The sequence below is a fragment of the Vidua macroura genome, chromosome 4 (genome assembly GCF_024509145.1).
Source record: "Vidua macroura isolate BioBank_ID:100142 chromosome 4, ASM2450914v1, whole genome shotgun sequence".
NCBI classification, from domain to species: domain Eukaryota; kingdom Metazoa; phylum Chordata; class Aves; order Passeriformes; family Viduidae; genus Vidua; species Vidua macroura.
This window is the reverse complement of record NC_071574.1, coordinates 47,513,755-47,538,696: the sequence shown is the minus strand read 5'-3', so window position 1 is coordinate 47,538,696 and position 24,942 is coordinate 47,513,755. Positions and strand designations below refer to the sequence as shown.

At 36.9% G+C, this 24,942-nt stretch overlaps 1 protein-coding gene across 1 annotated transcript in view; it reads right to left on the bottom strand.

The window, feature by feature from the left end:
• Positions 1-362: 362 nt before the first annotated feature.
• USP46 (ubiquitin specific peptidase 46) overlaps positions 363-24,942 on the bottom strand; it is a 34,094-nt gene continuing 9,514 nt past the window's right edge. The window contains exons 2-9 of the mRNA XM_053975891.1: positions 21,025-21,105; positions 20,068-20,281; positions 17,630-17,859; positions 14,166-14,242; positions 8,894-8,977; positions 8,410-8,607; positions 7,682-7,760; positions 363-6,771 (exon numbers count right to left, since the gene is read on the bottom strand). Of these exons, the coding sequence (XP_053831866.1) occupies positions 6,670-6,771; positions 7,682-7,760; positions 8,410-8,607; positions 8,894-8,977; positions 14,166-14,242; positions 17,630-17,859; positions 20,068-20,281; positions 21,025-21,105 (1,065 nt within the window). The 3' untranslated portion in view covers positions 363-6,669. The remainder of the gene's footprint in view (positions 6,772-7,681; positions 7,761-8,409; positions 8,608-8,893; positions 8,978-14,165; positions 14,243-17,629; positions 17,860-20,067; positions 20,282-21,024; positions 21,106-24,942) is intronic.

Genomic DNA, 24,942 nt, shown 5'->3' with positions numbered 1-24,942 from the left:
TTTTTATTCTCTTCAGTTTTAGCTGAAACATTGAAGCTCAGAAACATTGACAAGGTCAGTGGTGTGCTTTAACTGGGTACAGCTCAGTCATGCAATTGTATGTATATTCTACCAAGACAACTCAGAAACTGCTTGCAAAACTTGTTCTTTTAAGACACTTGAGATGCATCAGCCCACGTGGTGAAATATTCTCTGAAGTCACTTAAAATGTGTTGATCACACTAAATGAAATAAAAAGCAAGCATCAGTAGTCTTGTCATCTGTAAGAACACAGGCATCTGATGTTCAGGAGCATGTTGTGTAACAACCAACATCAATACTCAATGTGGCTCCAGCTGAAGTCAAAGCAAATTGAATGGAAGTGAGATCACATAGGGAGTTTATTTTATGTAAAATATAAACATGTTAACAGGAGAAAATACTGTTTTCTTATGTTACAACCTTAATAACCAACATGATTTTTATCTTACAGTTCTGCAGGTTGTGCAGGGTTCAATTACATGTACATGATGATTAAAAAGAGCAGATATTCATCTGTACACATACACCAAGTATTGTACGCTCTACTAGAAATCCAGTATTTGTATGTGTCCCCAGTGTGTGCCTCATAATTCCGGTACCTCTTATTCCATTTAAAAAACTAGCACAAAATTTAAGTAGTTTTATTATGATTGCATCATTATGACAAGGTAGAGAGGGACTATATATTTACAAACAGATACACATAGTCAAAGCCTCTGAAAAAAACGACCCTTTCCCTATTTCATCCTCTTCTCTTTCTTCTTCCTGCTACCCTACATTCATATTCATACAGCATGTGGTAGCTTTACTCCTAAAGCATCGTGATAATTTATGGAGCTTGTGTCAGGTCTTTTTTAATGAAAGCCACTGAGACTAGAAAATTGTCTCCAGGAAAACCACTGGCACCTGTAACACGGCTGCCCTGATGTTGCCCTTGCTGTTAGAATGAGAGTTGAGAGAGGACTAGGAAACAATTTAGTATGTGGCCAGAGTCTGGTGTGGGACATTTCAAACATGAACACCATTGCAAGTACAAAGCTGAGGTTTAAGCTCAGCCTCTCTGAGGAATGTATATCTATGAATGAGATTTTGGGGAGTGGGGACAAAGGGGTTGCAAATACTCATTAATTATCTACTGCAGCAAGCAACATGTCTTGGTGAACTGCAAGATGTCTTCATGAAGGGCTTAGTCCTGCCACTTTGGAACGCTATGAGAAGGGTCAGGATTTAGAGAATGGAGGTTAGGAAGCTGCATGTCAGTCCAGCTTCTCCTATAGACCTACTGTGCTACCACAGAAAAGTTACTTACTGTTTCATATTCTTACATACAGTGAAGTTGCCACCTGCAACAGCCTCCATCAGAAGCATTAGGCTGTTAAATTGACTGCAGTGAATGGCACACACAAGTTAATTTATTTTACATAGTACAATAGTCCCAGTCTTGATAACCAAATGAAACAGAATTTATTAAAGAATTATAGCAAGAGATCATGAATAAAGGGAGTTATTTGCAGTTTCATATTAAATCAGTCAGGCAAAGCCAGCAACCAAACCTCCTAGAGGGTTAAGAATCATTAGTATGTAAAATGGTGTGGGTCTAGCCAGATGGTCCCATCAGGTGGGCACATACCACCTGAGAGGTGTTATTTGACCCTGTATGCAAAAGAACTGTGTTATCTGAATAAATCTTGTAGACAGGTTCTAGCAATCTCTTTGAAGTAATGCATATTAACGGAAAAGAAATTAAATGGGTGTCTATCGAGCCTTGCCAAAGGCTATTTACATACTAAGGGCCATGTTAGATTGAGAATACCTCAGTATCAGAACAGATGCAACAGGAAAACGTTCTGGTCTTTTCATTGATCAAAGAAAATACAATATCTAAAGCACTAAGAATAACCCTTGCATTAACAACACAGAAAGTCACTGGCTTTCTGATATGGACACTACAGATGCTGTCCTCTAAAAACCATCATTTTACACAAGCACTTATCTTACTTTATTATCTCTTTGCTTTATATTGGCCCAAGTGAAGAGAAGAAAGTTGCAAAAATTTGTTCTCGTAGCCAGCACGCACACAGTAGCCAAGAATAATTGTGACTCATTAGATTATTCACGGCTGAAACCAAACAGAGCACTGATAAAATGGCAAAGAGAGCAATACCTGTATTATCAGCTGACTAACAGCTGAGTCTGTGTCTGGTAAAAGAGAATTCTCCTGGAACTTTTCTAAATTCTAGTCATTGATACCCACGTCACAGATTGAAGTATTGCAGTCATCCTCAGATGGGTTAGCAGGCAGAGAGCACAAGAGGCTGTGAAATGTGCAGAGTGCAGCTCGTCAGGTACACGCTGGTGAGTGTAGCAGACACACATCAAATGCTCTGCCCTTTTTATACATGAACAAATATATATGAAAATGCTTGAGCTTTCCAATTTTACAACCCAGCCAGGACAACAAGCCTAAAAATGGAAATTGCATTGTAACTAGAGATATTGGATCACAAGCAAAAAGCTGCAAAAGCAGTAAGATAAAGGCAAAATATTAGGGTGATTGGAATTTCACAAGATTGACATTGTTGCTTAAAGTGCTTGGGTTGATTACATTTTTAAAACATTACATAAAAATTAAAGCAAAACAAATAGTATTAACCACATAAGTTATTATACAAATACAGTAACAGACCAACAAAAGAAAAATAAATTAAAACAAACCCTTCTAAATGATACTAGCAAACAACAGGTACACAGCCAAAACTTGCTAAAATTTCTAGTATTCATTCAGCTGTAAGACACTGCTCGCAACTATCAGCCACATGGAGCAAAAAAAGAGATAAAACAAGAAGGGTCTGCTGTTGAGAGGCATCAAATCACTGGCAGCTGCAAGCTGTCAGCTCAGGTGCCAACTACATGACATTGGAACAGAAGAGTGACTGAAATGTAATGTCTGAAGATAAAAGGTTGGGGTAGCACTTTAGGACCCATTGTGTAAGGTGAATTTCAGTCGAATTCTGTTAGGTCTTTAATGTTTATACTAAACCTGATATGAAGGAAACTCCTACTTCTTTGCTTTCTTTACTCCAACTGCTAAAGGAACAAGACTTTTCATATATAATCTAGCACTCTAAGGTAACGAAATTGTTAAAATACTATTGACAGGAGTAATTTTGGGACTGAATTTCAAAAAGTTCTGTTTCATTGGTACGGCTTTTCCATCACTCCACTCTTCTGGGTCCCTCTGCTATGTCCCCACATTAGAAATTCCATAAAATCCTGACAGCCTGTTCTTGGAAATATAAAAGCTGAGTTCTGAGCTCATCCTCTAAGGTAACTAATTCATCAGCACTGCAGTGCTGTGGAAACACAGCACAAGACAAAAATGGGTTTTTTTCTGAGTAGAGAACATAGTATTTACAAATGGACAGGGCATCTCAGCAACAGCATGGGAAACAACTGGAAAACTCCAACTGTTGTTAGAGCTAATATACCTAGAACCTGACACCAAAAAATATAGTCATTTTAGGGAAGCACAAAATAGTATTAGAGATTTGTGCTAGCATTTTGTTTTCTAGCTGCTAGCTGAAAAGCTTTTATTGTCTTAGATATTTTTCCATTCTTTCATGAGGGACTGGAAATCTATGCATAAGCATAAGAGAAAAGGGATTATGCTTTATTTAACCAACTGAAATACTTTACACCATATGATTGTTCCTGTGGGGATCCCAGTCCTGCAAAACTTGAGTGAATGTGCTAAATTGGACAAAGAAGAGTTCCTCTGCCTAGACTGGCACTATGCATACAGCTGTGACAGACAGCTTTTGGACTGAAGTCAAGACATTTGGCACACTGGAGACTGGATCCAATTTATAGAATTGTGACTGCAACTTTGTTAATCAAAAGAAAATGCTCCCTAGTTTAGCCAGTGTTAATATGAAGTTTGTATTCCACAGTGCTCAGAGCTGATGTCAGATTACTGATGCTGGACTGGCGTGATGCTAGTGCTGTGATCTTTCCATGGGTTGGCATGAAAAATGCTTTTTCATACTTTATGAAACAGCTTATTCTAGTAATTTTCCTCTCAATGACTTACTGCAATGATCTGTATGTTTTACAATTTAAAGCTGTCTTGCAGTGGAGAAAAACAGAGATTATTATCCTGTAGTTTAGCATTTAAGTATGAATTCAAACTATTAACATTTTAAAAACCAATTTTCACATAGATCTATTGAAATAAGGAAAATTTTTCCTAAAATTGAACTGATTTTAAAACTATTTTTATGAAAATTACTTTTCATATAAACATGAGCCCTGAAGTTTCAAATGATACCTTAAGAATATCTGTTTTTTATGAACAAAAGAATGCTGTAAGAATGTTCAGTAGAAAACTGCTAAATACAGACCTTTGGACCAGCACTGATTAATGCTGATCTAGAAAGTGATTTCATTCACAGTGAGGAAACCTTATCCATTTTAAAAGGCCAGTAATTTTTATATCTTTATGCAGAAATTCTGAATGTTTATAAATAAATCAATTAAAGAGGGATTTTCAAGTTTAGCTTTTCAGTGGAAAAGCTCCCAGGTCTCAGTGGGAGTTGAAGTCTGCTGTAAGATGTCTATCTTCTGTAATAGAGACAGAACATTTCATTCTAACATCAATAAAAGAATAAGAGCTGCATCTTAATTATGAGCCTGCATACCAGCCTTCATTCATGTGAGAGATCTCTGTAGACCACTGCTCTCATTCACTTAAGTCCTTTAAGGTTACATTCTACGTCTGTTTTCTTGCATCAATAAAATAACATGATAAATCACAAATAATCTTAGCTGAAAAGTCCACTTCTGTTTCTCATTCAGTGTAAAGTGCTACATTGCCTTAGTTTACAAAATGGCCATTGATAAATCCAACTGAACTTCAGATGATGTTACAGTAGAAGCTACTTAATTTTCACCAATATTTCACAAAAGGTATTTCACATTCACAGTAGAGTACAATGAAAAACATTACTATCTTTTCTACAGAAGATTAAAATATGAGACGTATCTGCACATCAAAAGCCATTTCTTGAAAGGGAGTGTTGGCCATAAAGTGTCAGGCAGGCTTCTTAGAAAAAAGGACAAAAATCAACATAGTTTGATAAATACATAATGAGCAAGTGAAATGTAACAGGTAGAAATAAATGTTGTGAGATGAGAATATTTCCTTATAAATACTAGAACCAACTGTCAGTCCCCATGAAGACAAGAAGAGTGCTTTTGCTGTTGATGTCATTGGAATAGGACTTTGGCTACTGAAGTTCAAGAATTATATAATGGAGTGAAAGTGTCAAAGGTAGTTACCCAGCATGACCACTGACTCAAGCCACTATCAATCCCTTCTCAAACCCTATTGATACTTTCTTCTACTTTTATTCTTTGCCAAATTCAGGTATTCAGGTGAATTCAGAAATTTTATTAGCCATTGCATGACAAGTGCCAGCCAAATTCATCCAGGAAAATCACAAACTAATTCTTTTGTACTAATTTTGAAATCAAGCACTCCAGATCCCTATCTGTTTCTGTGGTGACAAAACTCTGTCAAATATGACCAAAATGTTAAGGATGAGATATATACATGACAGCATGTACACTAGTGGTTGCTATGTATTATGTTTCTAAGAAATGGACTCTGTCTTAAGAAATGAAAATGGGACCTACAGATATTTAGAAAATTGTGGGATCAAGTTATGTCTTATGTACAAACAATGCTTATTTAAATGGACTGCATAATTTCAGTCCTGATGAATATGTTACATGTGAGCAGTGTTGCAGTCTTTGCAAACACAATCCAAGTAAACAATCTATATAATTTTAACCAAAATGTAAGATCAATCTTTATAAAAGCAATTATCTCTGTATCATATGTGTGATCTTCCTCCCTTTATTCCAGTGCTCTGTAAGTTCTGAAATCTCACCTCATCTGTACTATCTCATAACAAAATGATTGAACATACAGAATTACTTAGTTCCAGTGTAATTTAAATCCCTCTACATGAATTTTAGGTCTGTGGTTACACACTGAAAGTTTTTAACAACCAAAATTGAAATGATTCTGGAAGAATATCTTTTCTGCAGCAGAGTAACATGTAAAAAAATCCCCTATGCAACCACAACTCAAATCATCATGAAATTGATTTTCTTTTTTACACTTAAAAGGGGTAAGTATATGTCAGGATGTATTTAAAGGAATGCTTTGTAAATCAACACACTCCAAAACCATCTAGAAAGTTTTAAATAATTTTGCCCTAAATGTAATGAACACTTTCATATAAAATACTACTCTAGCTGGATTGGGTCTAACAGTTGACATCCAAATCTTATTATCTGTAAATGTTAGTCCATATAAATTCCACTGAAATCTGACTTCAATTAGCTCTTCAATCAGACTTAAAAGCTACAAACAGCCCCCCCCCCCCAATCTAAAACAAAGTGTTGAATGTCAAGAATGGATAGTTATAGTCAACATCACAGAGACCATTGAGTAGGAGACAGTGAGCTGTTGTTCAACCATCAGAGATGTGATCTGTGTAAAAGTCAGTTCAGGGGAGCCATCGCCTTCCTTTGCGTGCAGCATCCTTGTGCGCAATCATCACAGTATCACAGTTTGCCAAGTCACTCTCGTGACTGATAGAATAAAATATAGCCAGACTCTGAATTTTTTGATATATCAGATGTCAGACCATAGAATTCTTCAATAGCTTGAGCATCTATTTTCTGAAAAATAAATATTTTTTTAATATGCTGTTAGATAAAACACCAAACACATTAAATGACTGCATGAACAGAAAAGGCAAATTCAGTTATTTGTTCAGAGGCAGCAATTAGCAAATTCTATTTGCAATTTAAGCAGTGAAAGGGTAAAGACTAGGGGCTGAGCCTTGCTGGTCTCACTCATGAAATTCATAGGCATGTTTCTGTCACTGAACCTAACTGAATTAGGCTTTTTCCAATAACAGAGAGACTCAGTGGAATGCAGTAATGAACACTGTTAAAACATATAAATGTGACCATGGGATCCCATCTTTCTCAAAAAGTGCTAGTGCTTACTTTCCTTACCTCTTGGGAAATCAGACTTGAAACCTCAGTTTTGCCAGTATGCCACAATGACATAAAGAGTTTGCATAAGAATGAATTTCAGAGTGCTCAGACAGAATCTGCAGTTGCTGTGGGACAGATTCTACTCTAATCTAGATTCAGGCAATCCCAGATCAACAACAAAATTCAGACTTTATTGTAACTTCCCTATTCAAAACTGAAAATTCTACAGCAATGCTAGCTTTACTTAGTTCAAATTTACCAAGTGATGTTTTAATGAATTAAATTAATTTTATTAGATATAGAAAACATTCAAAATTAAACTATTGAAGTCTGGTATTAAAAACATTTGATGTTGCTATGAAATTAAAAAAAAAAACAAAAACACTCTGACACTGACAGAGCACAAACTACAGGATTAATAATTTTGTTTATAATCTTTTTTCCTAACCGAGTTGAAATAAACATTATTTCAACTGTAGCTTTGCAAACTGGCAATCTCTACCCAGTTCTGGATCAGAATTTTAACCCCAAGTAGGGAAGCAAACATTAATACAAAAGTTGTGCTCATGACCTTCAGCATACTGACCTCTACAATGTCATCATCAAACAAGAGCCAAAATCCATGACTTTTCACAATAGTAATGTAATGCCCCCGATTAGGTCCACTATAAAGCAAAACAAAAACCCAAAATATTAGAATGTACTACTGAGTCCATTTTGATAAGCCACATTTCTTTATGAATGCAGAATTATAACCAAATGTTATGAAAAACATGGTGAATCCACCTGTGGTGGTACTCTAGACATTTAGTCCTTTCCCTTTTTATTTTAACTTGTTGCAAAGCTAATCAACTGAAAGCTAAAGTGTAATTTTCACCTGAGCCGGGACCATTTAGCAAATTATCCTACAGAACACTTCACAAGTTGCTCATGGTAGGCATCAAATACTTTTAAAACTGTAAGAACTAAGTATAGAGGGGCAACTGACCAAAATGATCTGTTGTGAGACCTACATGATGACAGCCTTTGGCTCTCACAGAGTCCTGGCTCCCAACTTTTTTAAGGGGTCTTATGAGGAAGGAGGCAGTTTCATCAATTTAAACCAAACTTGTGACTTTTGGAGACCTGAGTAATTATTTCTTAAACAAGTACTGATTTACTATGAGGGATGTTGGCTAAATGGTTCAGCCCAAGACACATGCAAGTCCATGCAGCAGCAGGCTTTAAGTCCATTCTCCCCACATTTTGTCAGGGATAGCTCTGCCCTTGGCAAACACCTGCCAATAGCTTGTGACACACATGAAGGCACACTACCTTCCACAGTGAACAACGACCGCGACCAAGTCGTACATCCGATCCAAGTTGACGGCATCGCCAGAGGTGTTGAAGAGACGTAACTCCAGAGGAAACACGACCCGGTAAGACAGCTTTGTATACCTGTGCAGCTGCTCCATATATTTGAATCTCTTGAGGTGTAAGGCAAGAATCATTGGCAGTTTTTTTACTCTCATCCTGTGAAACCATTAAGAATGCATATGATGAACACCTGACCAGTTCAAAGCCATCCTCTCTTCCCTAAATAAGCAAATGGCTGCATTATAAAAGCACTTTGTAAGTAACAATTGTCAACTAGAAATAGCTTCTAGACTAAGACACATGTCTTTAAATCTGCCTGCAGGTTCTCCTATCCACACAGAGAATGCATTTGGTTTCTAGGTATTTAAACAAAATAAATATCAAGGAGTAAGTTTGCCAGAACCCAGGAGGGGCATGGTGAAACAGCCTGCTCTTTGCTTACCTCTTCTGTGCCTCCTGTTTACTGCAGCAAGTTTCACAGTAATATTTCTGTTCACTACATAGCGTCTCTGTGTTACTGAAGTCTCTGTAAATAAATACAATCATCGGTTCGTTAAGGATATGAATACATTTGCCCCACTTGGGCGGACAAACTGGAACTCAAAAGACACACAGGATGAAATCTTCACCCATTCCAGTTTTCTAAAGCATCTGAAATGACTGTACTGGGGTACAAATGGACTAAGGATATCTGGCTGCTATGATAAGTTATATTAGGAGCATAGGCCCTCTATATGATACAAATGAAAGGTCAGGTGTCACAAAATAGGACCTATGTCTGTTCTCTCACATAAAGGGACTGCCCAGACTTGGGTACAATCACTCAATCCATTCTGTTTATTTTTAAAATATTTGCAGAATAAAACAGCTTTAAGTGCACTTCTGCCATCCCCAAATATCCCACATTTTATGGTGTTCTTCCATAAGAAAGGTTTGAATCCTCTTACAAAGAAGAAATAAATTGAACTTAGTTTCCTGTATGCTCTAACCTTTTGAACAGTCATCCAGAAGTTTTTAGATTATACTTTTTCATTTTCTAGAAAATTTTGTAAAAACTGATCAAGTAAATACACTCAGAGATATTTCTGGATTGAGCTTTTAAAGTGATAAAGGCAGTGGAAGGCTGCCTTTATGCTGGAAGGACAGCATCTCTCAGTTCACAGAAAAGATTTGCTGGAAGTCACAGCATTGATACACTTTGGAGCAGGATTTTAGGTACCTAACACCACTTAACTTTAAAAAAAACTAACAGTAATTATTTTTGTCACCTCTTGTGTTACATTGCAGCTGCACAGGTGTTTTGAGAACTGTGAATTCAGATATAAACACCAATCTTCCATTTTAAACACATGGATTTTCCTGTGACTTCGGGCCTTAAATAGCTATATCAGAATTCCAGAACTGTCTTATCGAGTGTCCCTACCTTGTACCTGACAGGCTTCCGAACTCCAGGCAAATTCAGACCCAAATAAATTCCCTTCTACCACTGCAATTCACATTCATGGAGCCTGAATCCACACTGTCTGCAACTTCAGCCTGCTCTCACAGTAGGCAGCACCAGAATTGTCTTACAAGGCAAAGGGAGGATTCTGGATGATTATTCCTTCCTGACATCATCACTATAGGGGTAGGTGGGAGAGATGAAGACTACATTGTTTGCTAGGGCATAGATATTAGAAATTAATGACATAACTTCATAAAAGTTTAAGGTTGACAGAGCATGACAAATAAGCACTTCATATGTCTACATAATATTTTTAACAACTGAGAATACTTTTACTGATTTATTTTCTTTATAAGGCCTTAACATTGAGGAGAAAGTGCTGAAATTTAGGAAAAAATACATATTTTGAAAGATAAGTTACAGCTAAACTTTGATCATAAGTATTATTTTTTCTCTAAAAGAAAACAAAACGTTTTTACTGGGAAGGATTTGCTTCAGTGGTAAACACTGATCTCAATATGTGATTTCACATTTGAATTTAAACATAAAATTAATTTAATTCAGCCAATTCCTCTGAAAAGCATGGTAACCTTTCAGGGAAACTTTAGAAAATATTAAAGATGTTAATATAATATTAAATATTATATGTGCTGAGAATATAAGACTCAGTAGAATGTGCCTGTGAAAGTTTTAGGTTGGCTGTTAGAGAAAGAGTCTGATATTTATTTTCAAAGCCCACAGTCTCAATTTAAAAAAGCAAACAAATTTGGGGAATCTATTAGTTTTCTTCCCATCTCAAAGTGAAGCACAGAAAAATGTTTTTCTAACATGAAGAAACATGCAGATGGTAGAAATTTGATAGATACTGGTTTGTTGTATTCCAAGTCTCCTATGAAAGTTAATTAAACTCAAAGAGTTTCTGAATTCCTTTTAAAATATACTAGTTATTCTGATGCTTTTAATATCTATTATTAGTATGATTTATTAGTAGTAGTAGTATTTATTTATTTATTAGTAGCATTATGGTATCCATTCTTGGGAGTATTAGAAAAAAATGTTTCACTGAAAAATGGTTAGGAATTGAAATAATTTCAACTTCAGTAACTCTTTCAGCAATCAAGAATTATCAGCATGGCACCTCTAACAGATGTTGAATGGTTAAAAACAACAGATAACTGACTGCAGTCCACAAAGTCTGCATGTGCAAGAGCCACAGCCTTGCAGAACTCTTCTCTAGGCCTGCAAAGCTAGTTTCAAGATATGTCTAACTCTCTCCTATCCCATTAACAGTCCAATCTGCATTCTGCTTATATGTTATTTTAGCAAGAAAAAGAAAATTTTTAATATACCTGCTCAAGATGTTCTAACTTATCATTGACCTTGTGCTTCTACAGCCTCTCTGCTACAGTGTGAAAGCTGCTTTCTATTGCTTATATGAATAAACAGTATTAATTTTGTGTTTTAAGAGATGAGACAATTATTAGTGTAATATAAATTATTACACAAGTCAGGATCAAACTGACTGATAAATATTGCAACTCCAAGTGGAAATAAAAACAATGGATATATACTATATTTGTTATAAGACTTTTATTGCTTCAGGCCCAGCTGTCTATGCTGTGGGTTTAGACTATGCCTGAGGCTTGTATTCTTTCTGTTCTTTGGACATCTTGAGCACACAAGAACATTTTACATTTTGAAAAACTACAAAAATAAAAGAACATTCATCTGTAGTGGTAAAGAGATTCACTATACTTAAATGTTACCTTGCACAGCTTTTCTGTATTTTACCTTTTAAATGCAGCAGCCCTTAAAGCTATTAAGACATATCAAAGCAGTTGTTTAAAAAAAAGGAAACAGCAAAGATTCCAAAAAGAGTAATAACTTGGATGTTCCCATTGAAAGAAACCACAAAACCAGTTACATTTTGGGTAATAATGCATAATACCAGACAGCAATGAGAGGAAACCCATATTCTAACTGAATATATGTTTTCTAAACAGAGGTAGAAATGTTGCTAACGTAAAACACAATAGAATAGATGAGAGGTGATAACTTTCCTCCTGTTCAATCTGTAAATAGTGGCCTGTACCTCCCACCCCAAGAAAAGAAAAATCAGGATTTTGCTTTCCTTTATTTCCAAAAGGAGCAATGGGTAAACTTCAAAATGCATGTCCTGCTATTGGAGTAAAGGCACTACACTGGAATGCACAAAGAGACTTAGGGCATTCATTCTTCTCAGGATTGTATAGATCTCTTTTGGAATATTATGTCCTGTTCTAGACAGCAGCACTTCAAGAAAGACAGAGTTCAAGAGAGAGGTCCAATGGAGAGAAGGCTGAAGAGTAATGAACGTGTGGAGATCCAGAGAAGATAGCCTGAGAAGGAGAAGTTGAATGACCTTAGGCTGTTTAAATTTTTTTAAAAAGTGATTACATTCTTGTGTGCAAAAGGCTACTGCAAAAGGGAATGGGGGCAACCTCTGGCTTATGTCTAGAGTACACAGGGCAAGTAGAAATAGGCTTGAACTGAAACACCAAAGATTCATATTATACAGTAGGGAAAACTTATTAGTACTAAAGAACAGGAAGGACTGGGATAGACAATCAAGGTAATACTGCTAAAAAGATCTTCTGGAACATGTTGGATAAACATCCTCTCTGACATGAAGGTAGGGGATAACCTCTTTGGGGTCACTTTCAACTCCACCATTCACTTGTTGGTTGCAGTTGTGCAGACGCAGTTCTTCCATGCCTTAAGCTACAGCCACTGTCTGTTAAGTACAAGAAATGCTATTGGTATTTTTACTGAAGTACTTACTTTGCCTTTACATAAAATGGCCATTCCTATGAAAACATTTCCAAGAATATGAAAGATCAAGAATGTAAATAAAAAACTGGAGAAAGCTGAAGGACAGATGGTAACATCTATACAGCAGCAGTTTTTAACATGTTTACCAGACTCAGCTGTAAGAAAATGTCAGAGCTCAGTCTCCAGTACCACAGAACCAAACAACAACTCAGATTAGAAAGGGTCTACAAAGGCACTGCAGCACTCTTGCAGCTCAGTGGGATTTCAAACTGACTTTGAACACCATAGGGAATAGTAATACTGGCAAGTTCAGCGTAGTGGCTATAATGAGTACTCAAAAGTGTGCAAACAAAAGCCTGTAATACCAATAAAGATTCAACTACTGGTTATTATAAAGAGGAAAAGAGACTACAGGGGGAAAAGAGAATGTACTGCTTTCCAAAGCCTCTCTTTGGTTTGCTCACCTATTACAGGGAGGCTAATTAATGCAGTCTGGAACTACTTGAGGGCTAAGGACTGCTACAGTATCCTGTGGGTGACTGAACAGAAACTGAGAAGGAATGATCTTTAAATTACAACAGAACCTACTTAGTACAGTTGTCATATTCACAGAGAAGTCACTGCTTTCTGATCCAGGAAATAGTTAGTACCTCACATTCTTTCTCTTTCTGTAACTCTCACCTTGGGATGACACACCAGGAAACCCCTCCTAGGCAGTCCAGAATAAGTGAATAATGCAATTTCAACCTTGATAGCAATTTTGACGTTTGAAGGAGTTTGACCAATTGATAATCATTACCTTAGAACAGCAATATATTGTCTTAAATATAGGTAGTGGTTTATTGTATTAATGTCAAAACTCAGGACATTTTAAATCTCTCAGAATAATCACCCATGTAAAACTGAAAATTTTTTTTGATGTCTAGAATTTTTAAGTTAAAAATATACTAGGAGCAGAACAGAAATTTAGAATAAAAGACTTCACATAATTTTAGGATGAGACACAGAATAAGAAATTTCTGATAATAAAATAGACTTTGGAAATATTTTGCCCTCTACAGACTCTAGCACTCATTCTGCAAAACACGCACTTAACTTTTAATATGCATATAAATCCTAATCAGCAAAGCACTTGTGTAGAAGCTTAAAGATAAGCACATTAAAATCTCTTTGAAGACAATTATTATTCTGCAGCAATTCTTCCAGACAACAACACAATCAATTATTTTCCCTGGAAGTTGATTTCTTTTCCTCTTTCAAATACATACATTGAAAGAGAAAGTGAGTAAAGCAAAGTACATTAATGTATATTTTGTCATTAGAGGAAACATCCAGTTTAAAGTCTTTTTCTCCTGCTTAGGGTAAGCTCAAATCTGTATGTTTTTCTACTTTTCTATACCTACTAGACCTGAAAAATCTAGCAGTTACAACTAGCTGCCAAAAAGATGCATTGGTTTACCTTAGACAGTGTGTAATCGATGTGTTCTGCTCCACGTCAACAGAAAGGTCAAGAAAATCTTCATCTTTGCTACTAACCTGTTGCAAAAAACATACATGTAAAACAGAGATACCATATATCTAAGTGGTGTTTCTATCTTTAGCAAATGCTAAAGATATTTGTTTCTGTAGAAATTGCTCTTACATAAAAATAATTCATTTCAATGCTTTAATATTTTTTAGTTCAGTGTGACTAATGTTCAGTGTGTATTTATTAGTAATTCTACCAATGCAGCTTTCATATAATTTAACTTCTGTCTATTCCACTTATCCAATCCCACCAACCGTGGGTTATTAATGACAGCCTACTGTTCAGTAAAGGTGAACCATCTCCCCCTATATTATCAGAGATTATGTATGTTTCCTTGTTATGTAGCACAGTCTACTTTCTTTCATTATCAGAAAGTTGTTTACCCTTTGTATAACATATTACAATATGCATTCACATTTTATTCTTACATAATTATTTCCACTATTAAGGATGCAATGAAGATAATTTCCAAATATATTTCTGTCACAAAAGTCATACTATACCATGTTATCCTTTCTCTCTAGTGAGTATTGAAAAGTGTGGGTTTATACTTCTGGTTGACACAGCTACATTTCCCCATTGTATATTGTTCCTGGTCAATATTTTGATTAAAAATTTAAAATATTAAAGGTAAAAATGGCTCAGTGATAATATTTTGCAAAATCACTTTAGTGTTGCCAATCGTTTTTTTAGACAGAACAAGAGGAGAAAAATTATACGGCAGAGTTTTTATCTAAAAAATTTAAATCCGAATATTTTCAGAATGACAGATCCCGATTTTTGCATTGAAAATTATTTTTCACTAAGAGTGTTTAATCTCAAAGTTGAAGTAATATTAACAAAAAAAAAAAATCCAAATGGCTAATTCTTGTAATACTTCAACTGAGTCAAAAGATTGCAGAATTACTTACTGCATGTGAATTCAGTCATATTCATAATGATATTTTTATAAAATGTTGCATGAACACCCCATATTTTTGCCTCCTACTGCATTTCCTTAGAATAACTAAATCAGATGGGAAAATAGTGAAGTCCAAATCAAGAACTTCTGTGAGGATCCATTGTTCTGGCAGAAGTCCCTCATGCTCAGATTTTTGCAATGCTGTGGATGTAATAGCTATGTACCACCTTGAGCTCATGTTTGTGTTATGTCAGGGATCCTATAAGCTTGGTGAATGCAGCCCATATCAGACCTGAATGCAGAGAAACACCTTTGGCTGGATTAATTTTGATATTTTCAAAGATATACAGAGGAAAAATGCATACCCAACTGAAATGAACAACAGTTTTTCAAACAAAAATCCTCCCTGAGACATGACTTGACCCACAGAGGACAGGAAACCACAAAAACAGCAGCAACTGACTGCAGTATAAATATACAGCTAAAATTTGAAAGATAAAGCAACAAAGCTTCAGAGAACATTGTGTGTCTACAGCTGGAACTAGACTTCTGTCAGACACACTAAGTATCATGAGAACTTAAACACTTGAAAAAGTCCTTGGCAGGCATAGTGCTTCATCTGAATGCCTTAAAGAAGCTAGGAATTCTGTTATTGATTTCTGCATATCAAATATTTCCTGGAAGGGAATATGAGGTACTTAGCGCTAGAATAATACAGATTAAAACTAAAGGCAGCTGGAAAACCAAATTCAAACTATACTCTTTGTAAGTGAGAATAAGAACCGCTGAAATCTGAATGATTCTTCATGGACTACGTACGAATATTTTAGCAAAAGAATAACTTTTAATCTGTTTTGCTATTTTCCTAAGATTTCAAGTTACATTAATCCAAGGAAAACACGCTGGAAAAATATCCTGAGTAGTATACAGTATTTCTGTACTCAGAGAAAGCTACAGACAAGCTACATTTTCCATAAAGTTTCCTCACTTTGAATTTCAAGTATGGAATTGTGCAGTTATGCTGTTACCCAAGGACACATCCTCACTTCACAACAGTTTCTCTGAGTAAATATTAGATATTGATTTAGAATTAGGCCACAACTATTTAGAGAAGCTTGTCAGTTAAAAAATAATTCTAACTTTTCACTTATTTTAACTTGCTGTTACCCAAGGTTTTATAATTGAAATAGATTAAATAGTTAATTTTCAGTATCTCTCTCATGTGTTCACTTATACAAGCTTGTTCCAAACTTGCTCCAACATCTTATGTTGACTATCATTGTATCTCTTCTCCTCACCATCCTCCTCTGACCAAGCTCCTGGAAGAGCCACATGTATTTTCTTGGAATATAGAACTATTCTTTATTATTAGAAATATCAGACTTTGTTCTTTGACACATCTGGTAGGACATGGGTAGAGTTTATCTCACCAAGCTTCAGCTGTCTAAACCTCAGCTTGCTGTCTGAAGATACCTTGTCTGGGCACCTTCTCCCATCTTAATGCAGCTAATCTAAAGTTGTGTTTTCTTTGAGGAAGCCCATAGTAGCAGCACTGATCTTAGTAAAAGTACATCATTCTTAGGCCAGATCAGTTTGTTGGCCCAGTTCTCAGCATTGCTGCACCAACAATTGCAACACCAGGAAGCCAAGACAAGCTGTATGGAACAAAACACCGGGTACTGCTAAAAACTTTGCTTCATGAAACAGCCTAGAGACAGATGGAGAGAGTTTCCTGCAAAAGCTCCTTCACAATCTCCATCATCTGCAGGAGTTGAGATAACTAGTTCATCCTTGATGCCTATCAACTTTGCTTCACCAAGCAAAGGTTAGGCGATGTTAATTCCAACCTTTGTGGAAGGTCAGTGTCACTGCTCTTCCCAAAGATTTTTTTTCCTGTCTGTTACTCTTTCATGCAACCTCACAGGAACAATTAAAAAAAATTATTTCTTTTCTCTTTCAATAGAAGCATGTATTTGAAAAAGACAGTAATCAACAGGAGACTTGCAATCAGGATTCCCAACAAAAATTAATTTTTACTTATAGCTCAAGCATAAGACATTTCAAACTGACATCATCCTCTAGAAATTATTAGGGAGATAAAAGAAAACAGTTTGTTAATAACGAACCCTCTGTATACCTGTCAGACTCTTAAGATGGAATTAACACAAATCATCTTAACATTTCACTTATTATATGAATATGATGTGAATATCATCTCTCAAAGTTACAGTGATAAGGAAAGGTATTGATTTACCAGCAAGGATTTTAACTGTAGACATATGTATTAGGACAGCAAAACTTGGCAGAGATTAGCCAAGTAATGCTTAGAAAAATAAATTTTTAGAAAAGAATATACTCACTTCAAGAAGTAAATTCTACAGGAATATCCACAATTCTCAGATGTCTGAAAAGATTCATATATTTATATATACAAAATGTATCTATCTATTAATGGGCAACAACCAAAAAAAAAAAAATCTATCCCAATGCTTACGGTTTCACAGTTCAAACATCTAGTTTCGTTAGTCAGTGTTCCCTGAAAAATCTCATGCACCCAGGTCAGTTCTTGTTTATTGTTCTCTTCGGCTTCATTCATGTTGCCATTTTTCAGTTTCCCATTTTGCTTTTCCTGTTTCTTCTCCTCCTGCAAAATGTCTGCAATGGTGTTGAGCAGGTAATTTAAAAACTCATGTGCATCCTGCTGCATGTAGTTGTCAAAGAGATCTGTGAAGAAGAGAGTCAAGATTTGTACAGCTGAATATCCTTTCCTCCAAGACAGAAAATTAATTTTTTCCCCAAATACTTATACTTATCCTTGCTCAGCAAAGTATTTTGAGTCATTCCAAAGAACAGTTTTGCAGTCAGTCACCCTGGCTTCAGTGAAGTTACTCTGGGGGAGAGCTTCATCTCACCTAACTTTAGCTGTCTAGAAAGTTACACTCATTGGAGCTGGTTGTGTAGGCTCCCATTACAATCAATGAAGAAAGCAAGAGAGTGACTCATCCTAAATTATTTCCTTACACTAGACACTCACTGCCTAACTTTAGTCAGCACTAACTTCCATTCCCATATTCCAAGTCCCTCAGACATTCAGGAACTTCACAGAGTTTTGACAGTAAGCCACATAGCTGAGAAAATTGAGGCCATTGGATGCTGACACATACTTGTGTACTGTGTCTGGGATGGAGTTACCTTTCCTCACAGTAGCCCACAGGGTGTTGTGCTTTGTAGGTGTGCCTAAAATGGTGGTGGTGATGTACCAGTGTTTCAGCTGATGCTGAGCAGCACTCACACAGCATCAAGGCTGTCTCTCCAACCCTCATCCTCCCAAAGTCTGGTAGACTGGGTGTGAAAGAGGTTGGGAAGGGGACATAGGTGAGGCAGCTGACCCAAAATGGCCAAAGTCATATTTTATGCCATGTGACTTCATGTTCATCACTAAAATCTAAGAGAAAGATGTGTGGGTTTTCATTATTAAGATATATCTCTTCCAAACAAACTTCTACACATGTCAAGGCCCTACATCCCAGATAGTACCTGGAAATCATCTGTTGATGGGAGGTAGAGAATAAATCTCCTTTGGTTTTCTTTGTTTTTGCATGTAATTTTTTTTTTTTTTTTTAATTAAATTACTTTGATCTCAACTCATGAGATTTTTTCCTCTTATCTTCTCCCCCTGTCCTGCTGAGAGGAGGAGTGAGAGACCAGCTTGGTGGGCACCTGGCAGCCAGTCAAGGTTAACTCACTTCAAGTAGTAATAATAACACTACCTAACAAAGTTCATTTTTCACACACAAGTCTGGTGAGAAAAGACTTGTCCTGTTCAATACAAATTGCTTGCAGTAAGAGGGGAAAATATCCCAGTGGTGATTTAGTACAGACTTCTCCAGTAGAGGCTTAACTCACCCACCATGTCAAAGAAAAAAGTATGCATGTTCCCAGAAATGTGTATTTTTATCCCCCTGCTCCTGAAAAACTTCACATGGATTTCCTCAGAAAACATTGCACAGAACCGTTGGCTTCGTAGTGTCTAGCCTGGACATATTAGCAGGGTAATACACACTGACTCTGGCACTAATTTAAAAAAGCTGAAAACATGAGATCCAGTCTTTACGTGATCCCCAATAGTGTGGGGGCATTTATCACTAGATGACTCAGAGTTAACTTTTTCATGATTTCAAATGTCTGCTCTGAAATGAACAGTCTGCTCATTTATATGCTGTCACCAGGAAGCAATTTCTTCCAGGTGTTTGACTCATACTCCGTCTCTTCATTCAAAGCCTCTCTGTTTCTAAGCATACCATCCACACCGATATGAATCCAGGCCAAAATGGAGCTGTGACAGGCTCATATCCCTTAGACAGAACTACTACAAGATTAGGTCTATGCTGTTGCCAACTTAATGGTCAAAAAGGGTCTGATGCTTCACCAAGTAAGACTGTGTCCACCACTTCCAAGAACCATAGCAGCAGCTGATTGTAGTTGATTGACCACCTTACGTGTACCCGGCTCCTTATCCTCCAGGGTGTTCTGGAGCTGGTGGTGCCTGCAGCCTTCCTAGGTCACACAGTTTCTACACTGCCAGCTGCCCTCAATATTTCTCTCTGCCATACTCCAAAAAAAAAAAATTTAATTACAGCAGTTTCACCCTATTCCCAGCCCTAGCTCACCCTACAGTAAGGTCTGCCCCACCATGTTGTGCAAACATCACTAATTCACACACCTCTGGGAGCCTATGAAATCTGCTATGGTTATTTCAAGCATAATATCACATACACAGATACTAAAATAATAATACACCCCACAAAATAATAAAAGCAATTTACAAATCTAACCCATGTTTCTGATTAATATGATCACATTGCTTAATATGTATTTATACTTTTTTGATCAATGCATGAATACCTCAGAGAACTTCGGTTTTACACTTACCATTCTCTTTTCGTAACCTTGATATAAACTTCTTTGGTGGAATAACTCCAACTTTTTTCTTCTGAGTAGCAATACTGTGGAAAAGATCTGCCAGGCAAGTCAAGAGGTTTTCCTTCTTTTTCTGTTGGGCCTTGTATGATAATACATTTTCCCGAAATGGCCGGCAAAAATACAATGCCTGCAGCACGGAGTTACAGTAGCAGGTGTTCCCAAACTGCCATGTAAAATTAAAAACAAGCTTAATGCCTGTGCATCACAACAAAACTAGCTGTTCATCCAAATTCTGACTCCTGTCACTGTCACAAACCAGCCATTTTGCCATGTAATTGCAGTAGAAATAGATTTCCACACCCACCATGACACTTCATGAAAAAACACTATGGTGTTCTAAATTAACTAGGATACAAAGTAAAGGTTTCCACTTGTAAGAAAAATATTTATTGCAGTGGATTTCATTAAGTTTATTTCCATATCTGGGCTCTATCTTACTGCTCAGTAGCAGAATGACAATGTTTTCAATGGAAAAATTACATACCTATATCATATATCAGGGAACAAACAAGTGATTCAAACATTCTTCTCACTCATTTTCTCCTTGGTCAAATAAAAAAGCTCCTTCTAAGAGTCGCCGATGCAGAATGCTGTACCTAAACTTGTACATACTTTCATCACTTCCTCCGTCCTATTTCACACCTAAAATAGACTATTAATTTTATTTAAGTGTATGTTCTAATCCCTGGAAATATTCATAGAACTGTTCTCTCTGGGGGTGTATGAACCCATCTTCAAACATCTGATAGAGTTTTGCAACCCACTTTGCCTAAAATTGCAACATGAGCAGCACTTAATAATAAAAGACAATCCTGCATTAGAATAAGATTAGTAAGTGCAGGGGAGAAAAACAAAACAAAACCAAGGAATAAGGCAAATTTCAAGTAACATCAAAATGGGACTTACATTGACCAATCCAAAGTAGTGTTCATTGATTGGAAACTGCTCTGGGCCAATGTCTTTTTCCAGAGCAGAGGCATTGGTGCCCTACACACACACACACAAAAAAAAAAAAAAAAAAAAAGGAAAAAATGACATAACCCAAACCAACCAACCACAACAACAACAACAAAAATATTAAAAAGGAAGAAATTATTTAAAATATTAAGATTCTAAAGTAAAATTATGGACAGTATCAAGACAGAAAATAATTCATTCCTTTTAGCTATGATTAGTCAAGCTAACTCTGTCTTACTGATAGGCAAGCACAACAGTCTCATGAGCCACTAAAAATATTTGCAAATCTGGATAGTTGAGCTGGCCTGGCATGGACCCTCTAGTAATAGGTGACTAAGAATGAACAGGTCACAATGGTGGTTCTTCCCACACCCACTTCCCCCTTATTTGTACTGTGTACATGGTCATCTGGATCCCATTACTCTCTTGTCTCATACAGACAGTAGTTGATCTTAAGTACAACCCTAAAAACCAGTTTCTAGATGGGAGGCAGGTTTTCTAAGCATTACTGAAACTCCTCTGAATCCTTCTGAATTAAACATCAGCCTGTAACAATACTTGGGCTTCAGATTGGCACCCAGTTCTGGTAACATCACAGATGCTAAAAGCAAATGCAATATATATGTCATTTTGTCCTATCTAACATTAAAGAGCACATAAATCCAAGAACTGTTAGATCTCTTAGTCACTGCCCTAGTGTGGCAAGTTATGCTCAGCTGTATCTTCAACACCAACGTTGTTTAGGTAACTGCTGGTCTGTAAGCACAACCATTAATCTGGTATGTTACCTGTCGTTTGGCTATATTAAAATGCCCATTTTTGAACAAGCTTAAATTACTAAGCAAGTAAGGTAGTTGCTGCCAAAGCAAATGTCATCATTCCGATACACATTATGAGCTTGGCTCCATCCTCTGACACCCTCACTTCAGATACTTACAGACATTGATGAGTTCCCCTCTCGCTGTCTCTTCTCCAGGCTGAACAGGCCCAGCTCCCTCAGCCTTTCCTCATGAGAGAGATGCTCCAACCCCTCACTCATCTTTACTGCCCTCCACTGGACCTGCTCCAGGAGCTCCATGTCTCTCCTGCCCTGAGGAGCCCAGAACTGGGCACAGCACTCCTGATGTGGCCTCACCAGTACTAAGAGGGGCAGGATCACCTCCCTCAGCCTGCTGGCAATGCTCTTCCTAATGCACCCCAGGACACCACTGGCCACATGGCACACTGCTGGCTCATGGACAGTTTGTTGTCCACCAGAACCCCCAGGTCCTTCCCTGTACAGCTGCTTTCCAGCAGGTCAATCCCCAGCCTGTGCTGGTACATGGGGTTACTCCTCCCCAGGTAAGACCCTGCACCTGCCTTCACTGAATTTCCTCTCTGCCCATCTCTCCAGCCTGTCGAGGCCCTTCTGAAGGGCTGCATGGCACTCTGGGGTATTGGCTGCTCCTCCCAGCTTGGTGTCATCAGCAAACTTGCTGAGGAGGAATCTGCCCCTTCATCCAAGTCATTGATGAATAAGTTAAAGAACTCCAATATTGAATCATGGGGGACACCACAAGTGTCAGTCCTCCAACCAGAACGTGTGTCACTGATAGTGACTCTCTGGGGTCAGCCAGTTCTCAATCCATTTCACTGTCCACTCATCCAGGCTATGCTTCCTGAGTTTATCTATGAGGACATTGTATGAGACAGTATCAAAAGCCTTGATGAAGTCAAGGTAGACATTTGCTTAGACTTCATCAGCTAAAATTTTCAAAGTAACTGGTAATCAGATTTAGAATTCTCATGTCCCTTCCCCATCTTCTCCCCAAGGCCTGATTTCTGTTTCCTCACTGCACCTACCATCACCACTGCTTGCCAAATTAGATTATTATTTCATGCCAATTCATTAAAAGAAGATTTAGTCAACAGAATTAGCAGTGTGAAACTCAGCACAGGTGGTCTTTGAGAATTTGCAAGCCTTGAAAGTAAAACATCTCCTTTAAGTTGGCAGGTTCAAAAAAAGCTCCAAAGATTTCATATTTCACATCCCTTTCTTAGATCTTTTTCCATTCTCTCTCTTTCTCTCACAAAATCCTTTGAGTCTGAAGTACTTCACAAGCACAAGCATTCATGAGAAACTTCATAAGGGATATATGGTCTCACCAGATTCTGCTAAGCCTTGGTGAGAAATGTGGAAAAAAAGATTGATTAATGCAAAGCAATTATTGGCTACCATTCAACAGAGATGACAGTGTGATAATTATGCAAGTCTTATATGAAGATTAGTTTCATTGCTTGGGAAGTCAGCCTTGCCAAAGATGCACATATTCAGCAAAGCATTCCAAGAGGGAAGAAACTGATAAATATTTGCCTATCTGATATTAGCAGTGAAGCAAACAGCCACTGTTACCCTCAAACCCTTGTCTGATACAAGAGAAACATGACTACAGAAGATTAATGCAGCTTCTGAGGAAAAACATCTTCATATTAATACTCATAGTACAGCATTCAGATCAAAGTGAAGGTTTCCTTTGCATTCACTTTGAACATTACAATCGAGTACCCTAAACAAAAAATGAAATGGGTGTTTTTCCAGTTTTGTAGGAAGTATTCTTTACATTGAAATAAATTCTTCCTCTACAGTTCATGGAAAATATTATCTCTAGAAAGTAACCTTCTACACTTTCATAAAACTACAGGTTAGTGCATTCTGTTAGAAAAATACGATGCAAATGCTCTGCTAACTAGTTGCTCCTACATTATTCATTTGCTTTTTCTCCAGGGCCAGGTTTTCTTATTTCAGAGGATGCCAGATGGTTGGAAAAACCCTTTATTGTGTTTAAATTTTCTTGTAAATATTGTGAGAAAGATCAAGAATCAGGATTGATCAAATGAAATTATCACTGAAAACCAAACAAATTAATGATCTATACTAACCAATCTTCATATAAAAACTCTACATTGCATGGAAATTTCCAAAGTATCTGCTGTTGAAAAAACCACATGCTTAGTAACATCTCATCATGGAGCTTTTTTACCTCTCCAAATCCAGGCCTTCGCTGTTGCAAATATAAAATAAAGTACAGTGTAACAGTGACCCAACAAAACAGTGAGGCTGAAATTCAATCTTTGAGTAAACTGACATAACTCACTCAGACTTCATTAGGAGTAGGGCCTCCTTGTATCAAAAGGAGTTTCAATCTGATTTTTGTTTATTCTGAGGTTTCCAAAAAGATACTGTTAAATCCTCGGAAAAGCAGTCTAAGAACATAGGTAAGAAGCAGAGAGATCTGGTGCTTCAAAGAAGGATATATTCCTTACACGGAGAAAAAAATGTAGACAGGCTACTTAGTAAAACTCAAACCATGTCACATTGCATATAAATTTCTTGTTTTGCATATGAAGTCCCCTCAATAAGCAGTTGACATGAGGACAGAAGAAGGAAATTTTTCCAAGAAAGTATAGCAGAAACTTTACACCCAATCCAGGTTTAAACTGGTAAAATATATTATTAGGGATGTGTTAAAGGTGGTCCAGAATTCAGTTTAAATTAATCATATCAAATGGAAAACATGTTAGTTAGTCTACTGATGTCAATCTACAGCAAATGTCAACCATGACTATTTTTTCAGCATGTTTGTGTTTGTTCTCACTCCTAGCAAGTAATTTTGATTACTTCTACAGTGAAAACCTGCTCAGACATTTTAATGCAACCACTCTCTATTGTTTCATAAAAGCTTCAGCTAGCAGAAATATCCTACCACAGCTGAATCTACTGTAGTTCCATAAAAATAAGCAGGAGCAGCAGTGTAGCTACAGAGCTTGAAATGAGGAAAGGCTGCATAAGTCAATGAAGTGGGATTTGGGAGTATTAAATAAAGTCAT